Source organism: Crassostrea angulata, chromosome 9 (assembly GCF_025612915.1).
Source record: "Crassostrea angulata isolate pt1a10 chromosome 9, ASM2561291v2, whole genome shotgun sequence".
Classification (NCBI taxonomy): domain Eukaryota; kingdom Metazoa; phylum Mollusca; class Bivalvia; order Ostreida; family Ostreidae; genus Magallana; species Magallana angulata.
This window is the reverse complement of record NC_069119.1, coordinates 28,139,062-28,156,226: the sequence shown is the minus strand read 5'-3', so window position 1 is coordinate 28,156,226 and position 17,165 is coordinate 28,139,062. Positions and strand designations below refer to the sequence as shown.

The 17,165-nt window shown below is 33.8% G+C and overlaps 1 protein-coding gene across 2 annotated transcripts in view; it reads right to left on the bottom strand.

Annotated features, from left to right (window-relative positions):
* Window positions 1-10,897, bottom strand: part of LOC128164052 (corticotropin-releasing factor receptor 2-like) — a 45,905-nt gene extending 35,008 nt beyond the window's left edge. Inside the window, exon 1 of one of the 2 annotated variants that reach the window (XM_052827769.1) lies at window positions 10,319-10,897. In XM_052827769.1, coding sequence (XP_052683729.1) covers window positions 10,319-10,373 — 55 coding nt within the window. In that variant the 5' untranslated portion in view covers window positions 10,374-10,897. Of the gene's footprint in view, window positions 1-3,415; window positions 4,079-10,318 lie in introns of those variants that run through there. The other variant, XM_052827768.1, reaches the window with a different exon arrangement.
* Window positions 10,898-17,165: the final 6,268 nt, after the last annotated feature.

Sequence of the window (17,165 nt, the reverse complement as noted above, 5' to 3'; positions counted from 1 at the left end):
GCGGTAAAATTCTGTATCCTTTTCACAGCACATGGACACAAAAAAACCGATCATCTATTTTGCGATATTTTTTTTTATCCGTAATAGTACATTTCGCGAATTATATGCGAAACATTTTCGCTTTAATTCCGTCAGCCTTGGCGTACATACATGTAAGTATTTGTTAAGAAAGGTGGACGGCAGTAACCATTTTTTAGACAAATTGAATATAATCTGCTGAAGAAGTAGAGCGTTTGATTGTAGAAAATAAAAGTTACAAAAAGATATACAGTGAAACACGTTTATAACGAAATGCCAGGGATGGGCCAAATATGCTTGGCGATAAGCTAAATTCATTATATCCGTTGAGTCTGCAACAGGTTATAAATTCGCGGGAAATAAAAATCACTTCGCTATAAGCGTCATTTCGTTATAAGTGTGTTCGCCATATCCGTGTTTTACTGTATTTGTTTTTCCTCTTTTTTTAGCAATTAATAGTTAATACTAGAAACTAACAATTATATTTCAGAATTTAAGGTAAATCTAGATCTGATGTGTTTTTTTACCATCCGGAGGCATATACTCGTTCAGAAAGAACTGCATTTAATAAGTCGAGTTCAGGAAAAAATGTCGCTTTCCTTCGTTCAATCTAAGTAAGGATTTTTCACCGATATATTTACATTAATATCTTAAATTTAATCAACAGAATGAAAGCTGATTTCATTGTGCTTAAAATATTCATAAGCTTTTGTCTATTTAGTGGTTATTTCAAAGATGATTTTTTATGGACTATATTTATCTACCCATATAACATACATTAGCAACGCTTCAACTAACGCTTCAAATGTAAAACTGGTGACTTCGACATGATACAGACTGGCACATTAATGAATCTGGGGTACCAAACAACAGAGTTAAAACTTCAAAGTTAATGGTCATAATCGATAAAGGTAACACCTTGGTGTAAATAAGCTATTCTCGTACAGAAAGTATGTTACTAATTCAATCGACATTAAAGACAAGGCAGCGTTTGATCGCGTGGGGGCGCTTCTCTGTACATGATTCTCTGCATCCTGTATACATGTATCTATGAACAAGCTGGTACACTTTGGCGGTAATGATGAGAAACTTACCCGTGTAAATGAGGTGACCTATTAACACAATTAATAGATCCTATTATTTACAGAAAAAAAATTTGTCAGATTTAGCTTGATGCTTTTGTTACTATGTACATGTAGCTATAACATTTTTAACATGCAAACAAAATATATATCTTTATTACATGTACATGTGCGTTCATTAAGATATCCATGGCCAGTTAGAATTTTACAAATGAACCCGGACCAAGCTATTTAAGATTTTGGTTAAAATAAATCAAATTACCTAATTGTGTGTTTATGATATTTTTATCTGATAACAATGCTTATTCAAATTTTTTTTTGCCAGCACAGTGCGTAAGTAAATGCAAAAGTTATAAATACATGTAGTTGTTGACAAGATAAAATCGTATTTAAGATGAATCTGTTTTAGGTTAACGCTCGCCTGAAATCTCGCACAGATAATAAAACTTTAAACTAAGCTTTAGATGGACAATGTGTTTTAGTTTCCATACAATATCACTCTCTTATTCATAAAAAAGCATTAAGTTGACCGACATTGATTATGATTCGTATAATATTCTCTCTCTCTCTCTCTCTCTCTCTCTCTCTCTCTCTCTCTCTCTCTCTCTCTCTCTCTCTCTCTCTCTCTCTCTCTCTCTCTCTCAGAAGGAGGGAACGAGAAAGAGAGAACACACTCAATATCATGCAAAAACACGTCCTGTTTTATTAATTTTAAAAAGCGTCGTTGAAGAAGCAAAATCATTGAAGTTATAAATATTTCACGAAGATAGATATGATGCCGATGAAAGAGGAAGCTAAGTAAAGCCACTTTATACAAAGGTGCTCATTAATTCCAAGGCCTTCATAATTTATCTTATATCTGAGTGAACTTTGTACTTTTGTCAACCTTGACATACAAATATTTGTGGACCGTTTCCTTCTCCCCGAGAAAAAAAATAAATATTCTTTTAACATTGACAGGTTTGATATTTTATGCTTCTTTTGATTTAAACGCTCAATTGATTTTGGGTTTTTTCCCCAAGGTTTTTCATATGAAAAATTCGAGATCGGTCACAGATTTAGATATTATGTCCAGATATATGATATCTGAAGACACTGAAATTTAGACCCCAAAAAAATCATTTCTATCATTGACGGCTTTGAAATGTTCATGACGTAATTATTAATACTTTTAAGCGATATGCGCTGGTTTCTTTCAGGCTTAAATTTATGAAAGAAATCTGAGATCGGTTATTGATATTATTGATATTACGCAAAGATAAACGATAAACTTCATAAATGCGATCAAATTATTAAACGATAATTGCAATTCATTACTGGATTAAGCTTTAAAAAGTCTACATTAAGGATTAACATTTTGTATGCAAGTAGTTCTTTGATTATGTAATACTGTAGACTCTTATATATGTATTTACATGTATCCCCGATATTAAAAGGTCAAATAAGAATCTAGAACATTTGGGTGAAATCCAGTTTTCCGGATTGATTGAATAATCGAATCTGGAACTGTCATTTCTCTCTGTATGTTGCAGAGCAACGCCTGATCCTGACAGATTTCACTCGTCTGTCATTGAGCCATTATCTTATATTCCAATCCGTCAGCCGGGGAATGTTTTTCATTTTGGCAACAAATTATTGCATCATATTTAATACCACCGATTATATATGTACGGAGTTCGCAAACATAAGTGATAATTATTGATTTATAAAAATATAACTAGAAAGTAAAACCACATTTACCTTTTTTTTGAAAAAAAAATATGTAGTTTAGAGAAGACAATTGTACGATTGAAGACAAAATGCACAAAAATCCCTTTTTCATTTACCAAGTGGCTGCGTCGAATTCTCGGTCTGTCGTTCTTTTATACAGAAATATTATTATTATAATAGTCATCTATAAGTATATCTCGGGTGATCTGTTTCGAAGTAAAAAAGTTAATTCCTTGAATATCGGAAGAGCATCGCGTGATATCGCATACATACAGAGAAGCGCAGAGAGATATGAGCCTTGTGTTTGCTTTTGACAACAGTCGATGCACGTTATAACAGCTGGTCTATATGTATTGCTACATAGTAAATCTTCTTACGCGCATGTACATAGTGGGAAAAGGTATAAAATTCCTTGGATAACAAATTAATAAACTTTGCAGATGACACATTTCCCCGAAAAAATTTCTAACTAGCGTAATTTCAAATAAAAGTTTGACGAACTTTATTTCTGAATAAAAAAAAAGTTTATTCTAGATTTTAGTTACACAGCAAACACGAGTGATTTTTAAATAAGTGAATTACCGAGGAAAAATTAGAAAGCCTACCTTTTGGTGTTCTAGAAGTGTTTAAACACAGAAACGGATAGTCCGTCAGGTTATACATTGCTAGCAATCCTAATCCTATCCCGCCATCATTTGTCAAGTTCAGTGTATCGAAATCCAGGGGTCGGGTAAATCTTGAAGTGCGCAGAGGCGCACTTTTTTCTTCGTCTTTGATCGTAACACTTTGATCCGGAAAGATAGTTCCACCAGCAACCGTAGGTCGACTCTTTAATGTCTGTGAAAATCTGGGAGAGTTTTCTGAAAGCCTCTCTTTTTCTTCTTTACAGTCGGTTTCACCAATTATTATCAGAATAATGGTAATTAAAAATATGCAAATGAAACGGCGTTTCATGGGTATTTGCATATTCATAATCTCGCTCGTCACGAGCTGTGAAGGACTTCTGAGTCTATATTAGACCCCAAAAATGACGAGAATTCAGAGATTGCTGATCTCGGGTTAAATTCCTCATGTAAAAACAAAAGAAAAATCATTGACTGATAGATCCGCTTCGTAGGAACGCTTTAATGGAAGTGATGTTGTAAGTCAACACGTAAGGTGTCGGCAGACGACCAAATGCACTGATACCCAGCAACAGCTGTGCGATTACCAGAAAAGCTGTCAATGATGTTTGATGGTTCTTCTATCTCCCAAAAGTTAACAATTATTAATCATTAATTTTATATTTGTTACATGAAGATAAAGGTTAAAAAAACCCAGAGAGAACCGAATCGCCAAAGCAAACACGAGTAAAGGCGCAAAGATTCCACTTCTCTGATGGAATGGAATAAATTCCAGCCTCTTCTTAAAGAACGGAATGATATATTCGTTGAAGAGCATTAATTCCACTTAACGATTTCTATCCTTCCGGTTCAACAATCAAAAACGAAGACTCGACGAGGGCATTTGCGTTTGTTGCATTGATCGTTAAGACCCAATAACGTATTGTTATCCTGGCAAAAAGACCCCGGGTCCAACACAAATTAACAAGTGTTCCCTTCATTTCGACATCATGTCAATTTAATTTTGGTTCTACGCGTAGTATATCAACTGGAATCGTAAAATATGCGGACAATATTACCCCCCCCCCCCTCCTCACCAAAAAAAAAAAAAATCCCTGTCATCTCCGGAAAATCTTAATAAAATGGACGTTTTAGATTTTTTCACTACCGACATGTTCGTAGATTACCGAGGGATGAAACATTAAACTGTCAAAGGAGAGGAATTATCGCCATCAGATCGCTAGCATGCACGTAAAATCATACTACAATAATGACACCACGGAAATTATATAAAAAAAAAAAGCCTGGAAAACAACATGTCGTTTGAAATTGAATTACTTATCCAAGATATTCAGACTTGATGATGATGTGTGGGTAGGGGTGGGGGGGGGGGGGGGGCTAGGTATGCGTCAATGCAACATTTTGCTTGTTGTGTGTTTCCCCCTTAAGGTCAGACGACACGCTCCTCAATTTTAGATAACTTTTTCCATGTATTTGTTAATGGTTTACTACTACTTTGACAAGCTTTCTTGCAAAAAATTAGGGTACCTTACCAGGCATTTCTGCAAAATACTAGAGTATGCAATATCCTATATTATCTTCCTGAAAATACACTTGAATAGCTGATATAAAAATAAATATATTTACAGCTAAACGAAATTCACTATATTAGAACAATATCTCCGCCGGGGCGGTGCTTTGAACTCACGACCTTTAGAACCTATACGCTTTTGGCAGTGACCGTCCACGGTTCTAACCACTCGACCATCTAGACATAGAACCCGATTCAAGTAAATTTCGATCATTTTTAAAGTAATTATAAAATTAATATTTTTTATTCGAACTCTTTATTACGAGGAGATACAAAAAAGATTTTTGAGGAACGTGTCGTCTGACCTTAAGAAGGCTCGATAGTCGTGGTCATTTTAAGACTGTTTTTATCTCCTTGAGAAGAAGAGCTTTGTCTAAAGATATAGAAAAAGTTTGAATTTTAAAGCTAAATTGAATCGAATTTTCTTCACAATATGATAGTTTGTAGCTTAAAAAATAAGATCTTAAAATTTAAAGTGGATTTGTTCATTTGTTAACCATCCCGCTTCCTTAAAAGTTCTAGTGATATATTTCCCATTACAAAATGCTAGTAATTAAAATATATATATTCAATTTTTACACATCACGATTTCATTTTATTTCGGCATTGAATGTTAGTGATTGACAACACAAATACAAGGACTAATAATTGAACTTAATCAAGGATGTAATGTTATATCAATAGTGTATTTTTCATTTAACAGTGCTCAGTAGATATCACCACATGAATGCCAACGTGTTGTTTTAACGTGTTTTGTTTAATAACAAATTGATTTCGTGACAAGTGTTATGTTACTTGTACCCTGCGTACATTTGTTTACAAAACTGAATTCAAGTAAATATGCATTTTTTAGTTGGATCTGTGAACAGGTTTGAATGCATCATGTGTCGCAGTAATTTGCACACAGACAATTCACTTCAAATTCATCGACTATGATCACAGAAAGCTTCAGTATGTTACAACTACATAATGTTAAAACACAAATACAATGTACGTAAAAGGCCTACTTCACATTGCTGTTTGACTACCCAAAGTCCAAGCTCTTTTTAAAATAGTTCTATTTAATCTCTATCTCTCTCTCTCTCTCGTTCTTTTTTCATTTTTCTCTCTCCCACGTTCTTCTTTCGTGTTCTCTCTCTCTCTCTCTCTCTCTCTCTCTCTCTCTCTCTCTCTCTCTCTCTCTCTCTCTCTCTCTCTCTCTCTCTCTCCGATGCCATCTGTCGCCACTCAGTAATCAGCTGTTCCGTCCCTATCCACTGATCGCGTCACCTGTTGTGTTTTACCTTTAACCGCTGTGATAACGCTGGGTTTATTTCCTCTCGATGTTATGAATATTTTATCAGTCACTTTCTTTTCGACATGGAGAAGCATATTTAAGTCTTATTCATGTCATGTATTATGCTAGCACTTATACAAATAATGGGATAAAAAAACGAAAGGATTGAATTTAATGTATTCTGTTTTATCATTTTATAAATTACTACTTCATGTATTGTCTAAATCATCACTAATGAAATGATATGAATACCTGGTTGAAGCATTAAGGTTGTAACACATTTAAAATGAGGACACTATAATCTATTTTAAGGTTGTAACACATTTAAAATGAGGACACTATAATCTATTTTAAAGTTGTAACACATTTAAACTGAGGACACTATAATCTATTTTAAGGTTGTAACACATTTAAATTGAGGACACTACAATCTATTTTAAGGTTGTAACACATTTAAATTGAGGATACTATAATCTATTTTAAGGTTGTAACACATTTAAATTGAGGACACTATAATTTATGTGAAGGTTGTAACACATGTTCATGTACATATATAACCCGTTTTCAGGTTCTAAGACAATAAAAATGTGAGAACATTAATTACTCACACTTAAAGGTTGTAACGCATTTAATAAAGTGAAGACATTATAACCTGTTTTGAGATTGTTACACATTTAAGCTGAGTCAATCATTAATCATAACCTCTTTTATGGTTGTAACACATTTCATTCCATTATCATAATTCTATTAAAGTATTACAGGTATTATCATAATGCTTGCCCTTCGTTTACCTATATTGTTATATCTGTTGCATACATGTATCTGTTGCCCTACTTTACTCTAAAATGAGGCCACCATGACCCACTTTCAGATTGTGAAACACTTTCCCTCTTGTATGATGCATCATGTCATGTGATAACGAATGTGATGATCGAGTTTAACATGGCTATAGTGTAAACTGTGATTGAGTATGAGGTGATTCCGCCAATCAAAAACCTTTTGAATTCATATCTAGGTTATCTTGACCCACTTTTGTTGGCAACTCATCTCATGTTGCGCATAATACAATGCAGAAAGTGCTGACGTGCAACCGGACAGCCAGGCCCCGAAATATACACGTAAATACAACACCTGTAAACTGTACAATTCACATGTACAATTACATGACATTTCCAAATTAGGATATTTAAGCTGGCTGGATCGTCATGGCCATTTTTAGACTATATTGATCTCCTTAAGAACTCTGTATAAAGATAGAGAAAAATATTCAAAAAATTTCGAAGCTAAAATATGTAGATTTCCTCTATACTAAATGCTAGATTATAGCTTAACACATCATGTCTAAGAATTCAAGGGTCTAATGGTTAATTTGTTCACCACCCACCTTCTTTAGACCAAACCTTTTTTTTTCAATGACCTTATAATAAAAATTGAGGCCAGATTCATGCGACTTGGGTACACATGTACGTGCGTCGTTTTCGCTTTCTTTTTTCTTTGATAATACGACAAATAAACATTTTAGATTCTCTTCAATACACGAAAGTAAAGAGAAGTTCAACCTTGATTGAATTTGGTAAATGTTTGTATTAAGAATTAAGCGGAAAAACAAACGGGGATCTTAGTTTTGAATTTTAAAAGTCGATACAATATCAAAGTCCAAATCTGGATTTTGGGGAGTTTAAACCTCTTATTGAAGTTGATTTTTATTTCAAGGTGGAGACGTCGACCTGTAATAATTGGCAGATGTAAATGTGGTTTTGAATTGCTGATATACCAATGAACAGTTTTTGACGTAAGCTTAAAACCGGAAGTAATATGGATGTCTATGCATCAGAAATAATGTGTATACATGTTATGACCATAATTTCTTTCACGGCTCAATGAGAGAGAGAGAGAGAGAGAGAGAGGTGAGAGAGAGAGAGAAAGAGAGAGAGAGAGTAATAGTAGTGACCATATCAAAACATCCAAATTGCGATTTCGGAATACGGAATCATACATGTCATGCCTAATCTAAGATGTATGTCTATAGTTTGAAAGCCAAATTCAACAAATAAGTACCCTGTAGATAGCCACCAATAAATTTTATCGTATAAATGTAAATGGCAAATTGTGAAAAGATAAGTTGTTTGTTATTTTTTTTTAATTCGAGGAATCAATTATATCCTTGTTTAATAGGGGTCATATTGTTCCGTTATGCCTTATCTCTAAACCATTAAATAGTTAAATTGTGGATAATGTTTTATGAATTAAAAAATCATTGTAAACGATTGCGTAATGTACTGTTTATTCCAGGTCTGTCATCTCTCGGATTGACATCGATACAAACTTTAAAGGTATACATGTAGGAGATTAAAAAAAAAGACTGAATCTGTTTGTTTGTATATCCATATGCTTACGTGTAGGTTGATAAAATTGTGTCAAATTGACGTGATGCTTCTTAAGATCTGAGAAGGCATATGCATATTAAAAATGAATTTACTGAAAAGAAATGAAGTTGTCAAATGGTATCATTTATGAAAGCAATTGTGAATATGTTAATTCTAACAGATAAATATCTTAGTGCAATATTATATGGCGCTATATTGTAGATTGTGCATATTTCCGCATATCTGGTCAATTTCATTCATTGTACATGTATATAATTCAGTTTTGCAAGAGTGGGTTGTCTAAACAAACCTGTATAATTTTAAGTCGGTGCATGCTGCAATTGGCAGAATGTGTTTGCATCTTCATGTTTAGACTAATGGTTAATAATGTACATTGTAAGTTGATAGAAGCGATTGATCGTACTGCAATCGCAATGTTTAAACAGACATTTTGATCAAAGAGTTCCTGGACAGATGAAACCATCAATCAGGAATGATAATCATTCAACTCAATCGTTAAAAGAAATCGATACATAGATCCAATTAGCTACAGGTATATGTACATGGCGATCTTGTGTTTCTTATATTTAAGGAGACTGGATGGTCATGGCCGTTGTTAGACCATAAATATCTCCTTAATAAAAAGAGCTATGTATAAAATTATATGCAAATGCGAAAAATATTAAATTTTCAAATCTAAGATATTTAGATTATATCCTTTACTCCATTATTAAGTTAATGACAAAAATCCTATTTTTATTTCTAGGGTTGATCTGATGAATTTTTTGTTGAGAATCTATAGCCTCCTCAAACAAAGATATATCACAACGAATTTTGTCTGTTTGTAACTTCTTGTTTAACCAACCGGATATAGACTACTTAATGTGTGAATACACAATACACACGATGAATATACATATAAACATATATTTGTTTAATAATATATATGACCACATTTCAAAACGTTACCGGATAAATGTATCATGCATTGTAAATACCACACACGTTTGGCTTAAAAACAAAAATGTAAGTTTGCATTAGGTAAATTAATCATGTACAGTAGCCTTATGAATCGATTATAGTGTAACAGTTCCGCTTATGCATTTAAAATGATAAAATGCAAAGGAAAGGCCGTTCATCATTGTCAAATTCATAACGATCCTCAACTGCTGCTAAAATTTGCTTCATAAACCATCGCTATTTATTGTGTTCATTAGAAATCCAAAAGAATTTTTTTTGGCTCGAGCATAAAGGGACTTCAATATGAATATACAACAAAACCCCATTCTCTTGAAACAATTATTAGCTTTTGGTTTATAATCAGTTACTAGTATGTATCTTCTGTGCTAATCTGGGTTAATGGTTGTAAATGATTTTTTTTCTTAAAGAGTTTTTGATAATTACATTAGCTGCATTCTTTTATTCAAACCATCAGTCATATACATTAAAGTTTATTTTAGATCTTGCGATTGATGCAAGCTTATTGTACGAGATACTGATTTTTAAGATTATCCTCTGCAATACAAGAAAGGATTACTATTGAACTTTGCTGAAATCATGCAAGAAGGAAAGGTTGCCAACAAAATAAAAATAAAGAGTGAGAACTAGATTGCCAGAAATAAAATGAAAATTAATTATCAGAGCAATCAATTAATCGATTTAAGAAGACTCACCCATTGAAATGCCTGTGAAGTTAAGTCCCAGGCTGACACACGTCTGCAAGTTCATTCTTCTGAAGACCTCGGTCGAATATCCACGTGTGAAATCAGTCCGGCGGAAAAAGGCAGAGAAAAAAAATTCCTCAAAACTAGGTTTTGATGATCAGATATGATATTCTCCAAAGTACATGAAAATAAGACTGCTGTTAATACACCATCACTGTCGAAAAACAGCGTCATATAAGGAAGAGCACCGCTGCATAAATAAATAAACTTCTGATGTCGTAATATCTTCTTTTTTTTTGTTGGTTCCCCTTCCCCTCCCTTCGCTGACACCAAAACTAATGCTTCGCGTTCAAATCTCTCCTGCGTTTAAAAGGTCTATAACAGAAATTGTCACATGTGCTGTTCTCGTTTATAAAAGAAAAAAAAAACATTAAAAGAATACACAATGTATATTGCTGAATTTCTGATTATAGAATTCGGAACCCATGCGACATATCTCAAATTAAACACACCTATATCGATTGTCATCAACTGCAGGTCATCAATATGAATGAACAAGATATAAAATTGGACCCGTTTTCATGTCTCGATATTCTTAGAATTGATCATAGTGTATTGTGTGTATACATGTACTTCAGTCTGTCTTAAGAAATATGTCCCATATGTTACGTTTAGAAAATCCTCTTAATTTCCTAACGGAATGTTATTTCTTGTATTTATGAAAGCAATATCTGACATAATCAATATCGTTACGAATTGTCTGCTTTTTAAATCACTGCTGCTCAGCTTTATAGAGTTTAAAAGTTCAAACGTAATCTATATAATTTCCTTGACGAATTTTTTTTTCGTAAAAACTCGACCAAACAGCAACCGATTTACATGCAATGTTTATCAAATATCAAGATTTGTTTTTTGTATTCAGAAAACTTTACGTAAACGAATATTTAGCATTAACATGCTAATGAAATCGTACTGATGTCAAAGTAAAAGGTATCTTGGGCGGTAGATTCTTTCTTCGTTAAAAAACGATACGATTACTTCAAGGCTAAAGCTGCTGATTTCCTAGAAATTTGATAGGCGCTATAAATCTATGTATGAAAATAAAGAATCGGGGTGCATTTGAATAGCAAATTTAATTTGACTCAGGTGCCAATTTTTAAGATTTTCCAAAAGCATATTTTAATTCTCTCTCTCTCTCTCTCTCTCTCTCTCTCTCTCTCTCTCTCTCTCTCAAAGCGAGCTTCAAATAACACATTGACATTGTGGCGCAAATATCCTACATAACTACTAAATGTAGGAGTCTACATAGTAGTATTTCGTGTATTATATTCTGAACCCTTAACTCATGTTAAAAAAAACCCCTAAAACAACGGGGAAAAACACACACCAGGAGATGGATAAATTACTTTATCAAATATAAACGCTGAAGTAAAAATTCATGTTTATCTCTTCTTCATTTTTTCGATTTCTCCTCGCTTATCGAGTGGTAGTATAGACGGACTTGCCTACACTACTATTGATGTTAATTTGGGAACAGTGGGAGTGGTGGAGAAAATAATCAGTACTGGCCTCAACTACTATGCAACACGTGTATCAAATAAAAGTGTGCGAACTTGTTTTATTCGGTGTGTAAAAATTCGCAACAAGAATAGCTCTGTCAGACGGGGGTGGGGCGGGTGGGGTGGGATCGAGGAACGATGCCTATTTTCGTTAATTTTACGATGTGATTTTAATAAGTTTAAGTTTCGGGGGGGGGGGGGGGTGTGCACATTATAAAACCATATACCGGTAGTTGAGTTTACATAGAGTTTATGTGCAAAGTAAATAACTTGTCGAAAAATACATTTTAATAAAAAAAGAAAAAAAAAGAACAAACAACCACGTTAATATAAAACATAATGCGTGGATCTAGAGGGTGGTGGTGATGGTGGAAGGGGTTTCATACTTTATTAATTTACATACCTGCGTTGTTTAAGCGAAAATATGTATTGGAGACTCCCCCCCCCCCCCCCGGCAAATACAAACAGAATCATCTCTCGATCTCACCCACCTCCCTAGGGAAAATGAAAACTTATCTGCGCATGAGCCTATATATGTTTACTTCTTTCGGTGTACCAGTTAAAGTGAAAGGAATTCAATATACTGCCCAATGTTAGCTGCAGATCTGTAGCTCTCTGGTTGAAAAAATTCGGATAGACAAACCAGAGAGCTACAGTTCCAAGCGTTGTAAAAACTTCCGATTTATGCCGCCGTTTTTGTGTCGCTCGCTTCGGGAATTATATCCGACTTTCAAAGCATTCAACCGCCTAAAAAATTGGATTTATTAATTAAACATATAGTTTACCCTAACTCTGCTAACTTTGCTTTCCTTTCAATGGTTCACAACGGCCCTCCTTCGCCTTGGAATGTCATCGTTTTAAAAAACTCGCCTTATGACAGCCATGTTTACCTAGTAGCGAAATTTCGGGTGCGTCGATTTACCCAAATGGACCCAAATGAACCCAAATGGACCCAAATGGCGATTAAAGTGGAAAACAATTATAATAAAATCCTTATTACTAATATTATCACTTGGTTTAGTCATTCCATGGGGTTGTTAGCCGTTATTAAGGAAAATAAAGACCCAAATGGCGACCCAAATGGCGATTCAAGCGGAAAACAATTATAATAAAATCCTCATAATTTAGGGAAATTTGGAAAAATAAAAGCCGAAGGTCCAAAACAATAATTAAAATTATTTCAGTATATCTTTAAAAAATTGTTTTTGAAAAATAAAGATGAGCATTTTATCTCGATTTGTAAAGGTATATAATGTATGTAATCATATTCAAATAATATAAATATATATATTATATAAAAATAAAACAACTTTTTAAAATAATTTTAATTATTGTTATGGACCTTCGGCTTTTATTTTTCCAAAGAACTATATATGATAAGAGTTAAATTTGGCCCCCATAATTCGCCATTTTTAAAGTGTTTCGGGTACAATAAAATGTTTACTAATTTTTTAGAAGAGTTGATATAAAATATATTTTTCATCTTTTTATTTGATTTATTTGCACACACTGGCAGTATATGACGTCAGAAGTGACGCCATTTCTATAATTCAATCAAAATCAGCCAAAAATTGACATTTTTCTTATCTATTTACAAATGGGAAATATAGAGCGCATGCTTGGACAAGGAAAATATTTTTGTCACTTATTACATATTATGTAGTGTTGGCTAGGTACATCTCTGATTAAAATATTTTATTTGTTCAAGAATGCGCTCTATGTTTTCGGAAGGAAAAACTGCTTGAAAACAAGCTGTTTTACGCTAAAAATGCAAAATGGCGGGAAAAGGTTGTCTTTACAATGTCATATTTCTAAATTGTGGGCACTTGAATCAAAATGAATATGATGTAAACACATCACATATATATCTGTACTAAGAAAACAAAGAATGATAGTAAAATGATGATGTTCATTTTAAGGGGCCATTTTAGGCCCTTATCATATAAAGTCCTTTCCCTAAATTATGAGGATTTTATTATAATTGTTTTCCGCTTGAATTTGGGTTCATTTTGGGTCCATTTGGGTAAATCGACGCACCCGAGATCTCGCTACTAGGTAAACATGGCTGTCATAAGGCGAGTTTTTTAAAACGATGATATTCCAAGGCGAAGGATGGCCGTTGTGAAGCATTGAAAGGAAAGCAAAGTTAGCAGAGTTAGGGTAAACTATATGTTTAATTAATAAATCCAATTTTTAGGCGGTTGAATGCTTTGAAAGTCGGATATGATTCCCGAAGCGAGCGACACAAAAACGGCGGCGTAAATCGGAGGTTTTTACAACGCTTGGAACTGTAGCTCTCTGGTTTGTCTATCCGAATTTTTTCAACCAGAGAGCTACAGATCTGCAGCGAATTTTTTCAACCAGAGAGCTACAGATCTGCAGCTAGCTGCAGATCTGTAGCTCTCTGGTTGAAAAAATTCGGATAGACAAACCAGAGAGCTACAGTTCCAAGCGTTGTAAAAACCTCCGATTTACGCCGCCGTTTTTGTGTCGCTCGCTTCGGGAACTATAACCGACTTTAAAAGCATTCAACCGCCTAAAAAATTGGATTTATTTATTAAACATATAGTTTACCCTAACTCTGCTAACTTTGTTTTCCTTTCAATGGTTCACAACGGCCATCCTTCGCCTTGGAATGTCATCGTTTTAAAAAACTCGCCTTATGACAACCATGTTTACCTAGTAGCGAGATCTCGGGTGCGTCGATTTACACAAATGGACCCAAATGAACCCAAATTCAGGCGGAAAACAATCATAATAAAATCCTCATAATTTAGGGAAATTTGGAAAAATAAAAGCCGAAGGTCCAAAACAATAATTAAAATTATATCAGTATATCTTTCAAAATTGTTTTTGAAAAATAAAGATGAGCATTTTATCTCGATTTGTAAAAGTATATAATGTATGTAATTACATGTATATTCAAATAATATAAATATATATATTATATAAAAATAAAACAACTTTTTAAAATAATTTTAATTATTGTAATGGACCTTCGGCATTTATTTTTCCAAATTTCCCTAAATTATGAGGATTTAATTATAATTGTTTTCCGCTTGAATTTGGGTCCATTTGGGTAAATCGACGCACCCGAGATCTCGCTACTAGGTAAACATGGTTGTCATAAGGCGAGTTTTTTAAAACGATGACATTCCAAGGCGAAGGATGGCCGTTGTGAACCATTGAAAGGAAAACAAAGTTAGCAGAGTTAGGGTAAACTATATGTTTAATAAATAAATCCAATTTTTTAGGCGGTTGAATGCTTTTAAAGTCGGTTATAATTCCCGAAGCGAGCGACACAAAAACGGCGGCGTAAATCGGAGGTTTTTACAACGCTTGGAACTGTAGCTCTCTGGTTTGTCTATCCGAATTTTTTCAACCAGAGAGCTACAGATCTGCAGCTAATCTGCAGCTACAACAAAAATAGACCCCCCCCCCCCGGTTGGTTGCCACGTGCACGATCGTTTCATGAATACTACAACAACAATTATCTATGTCCAAACAAGATACAAATATTTATTTTGTCAGAAATTAAGTCCTTATCATCAGAGACTCACAACTTTTACTTGTACACTGATAATAGTTAATTAATAGTTAACCTAATTAAAAAAAAAAACTTTCAAAAACACATCTATCTATTACTCGCCTTGTTGGCTTTGTTACTATTTAAAATTCTTGTTATCTCTGATTCGTTTTAAACGTAAACATTCGACTACCATATTAGATGAATCATTGGAACCTCAATGTATAATCAATCTTTAATTGTGGCGGAGAAAATATTTTTACTAGTGAATGATTAACTCTTCGTATTATGTATGCAATGCACGCGCGGATCCAATTTTTTCCCAGGGGGTGGGGTCCTGGGGATACATGTATGTATTCACAGGGTTTTCAAGGAGGTGGGGGGGGGGGTCCAAGACAAAAAAATTGGTAATTTTACAATGTAAATTTCAGAAACTTGATTCTCAAGTTAGGAGGGGTTAGGACTCCTCCCCCCCCCCTTCTACTATTATGAAATGTGTTCATGTATCTTGGGAGGTTGTTATAAAAAGAGAATTGGAATTGGGCGGGGGGGGGGGGGGGGGTGATACAATTTCACAGCGAGATACTATAAAAGCAACGTAGTATTTTTGAATATATTAAAAAAGCCTTTGGAATTGTGACTGAATATTGTAATTACAATCATTAGACTAACATGCAGAAACATTTCACCGAGTTTATAAATATTTGATCTGAATAACATATGCGCTGGTATTTTCAAGCTAATTGATAATATTTTTTATCATCGATAAAACAGACAATAAAACGACCAATATTTATGACCCATATCTCTTGAAAATCATATAAAAACACATGACAGAAAAATAAAGATCGATTATAAGATTAGATAGCGTTTAACCCCTGGAGATCCTATTTGATATCTAACATAAATAATAAAACGACTCAGTAAAATTTCTCATTTCAGTAACAACAAAATAAAAAAACCTCATAATAAATTCATCTCTTGTTATTATTATACGACCCCACTGATGGTATCAAAATTTAACTGCATAAGTCTACTGTTAGATGTCCGATTTTAAAATTCATCATATTATTCACCTTGGCTAAGAAGACTTTTTTTTTGGGGGGGGGGGGGTCATTTTAGATACATGTAGTTATCAATTTAAATAAAACTAGAAAAATAAGAAAGAAATATTTAAAATCGAGAGAAGACTGCAATATTATCTGTACAAATTAAAGGCCATTTGATGGCTGAATACATTTTGAAAAAAAAAACATTTTTGAAGAATTCGGTACGTATTGTACGCGAGAACGGCTATATTTTGTTTTCATTTTTTTTTATGCGTGAAAATGAATAAACAGTCATTATATTTCACCAGACTCACATAAAAATACTGCAATTAGGTTAATTATATGTATGTATTATCCAGTCTCACAGCTGATACCAATGATTTTGATGTTAAAATCCGGATTATATTATTTGCACAAATGGTAGGCGCATAAAATGTAGGTCTGGCGTTTGTACTTAGTAGTTAAACCGGATTTTTCGGGTTAATTTTCCTTTCCTTTTTTTCAAAAGGGGGGGGGGGGGGTGTTGAATGGGGGAAGGGGGGGGGGGGATTAGGGACTTTTCACAAAACAGAACCGAAAGAGTAAAAGTAATCAACAAGGATTTATTATATTTACTAGGATTAAAACTAAAAAAAAAATATCCATCTTTAATATGTGTGGATGGTTTTGTAGAAAACCAATTCCCAGGGTTAAAGGTTTAAGAAAATTTAATCAATTATGTG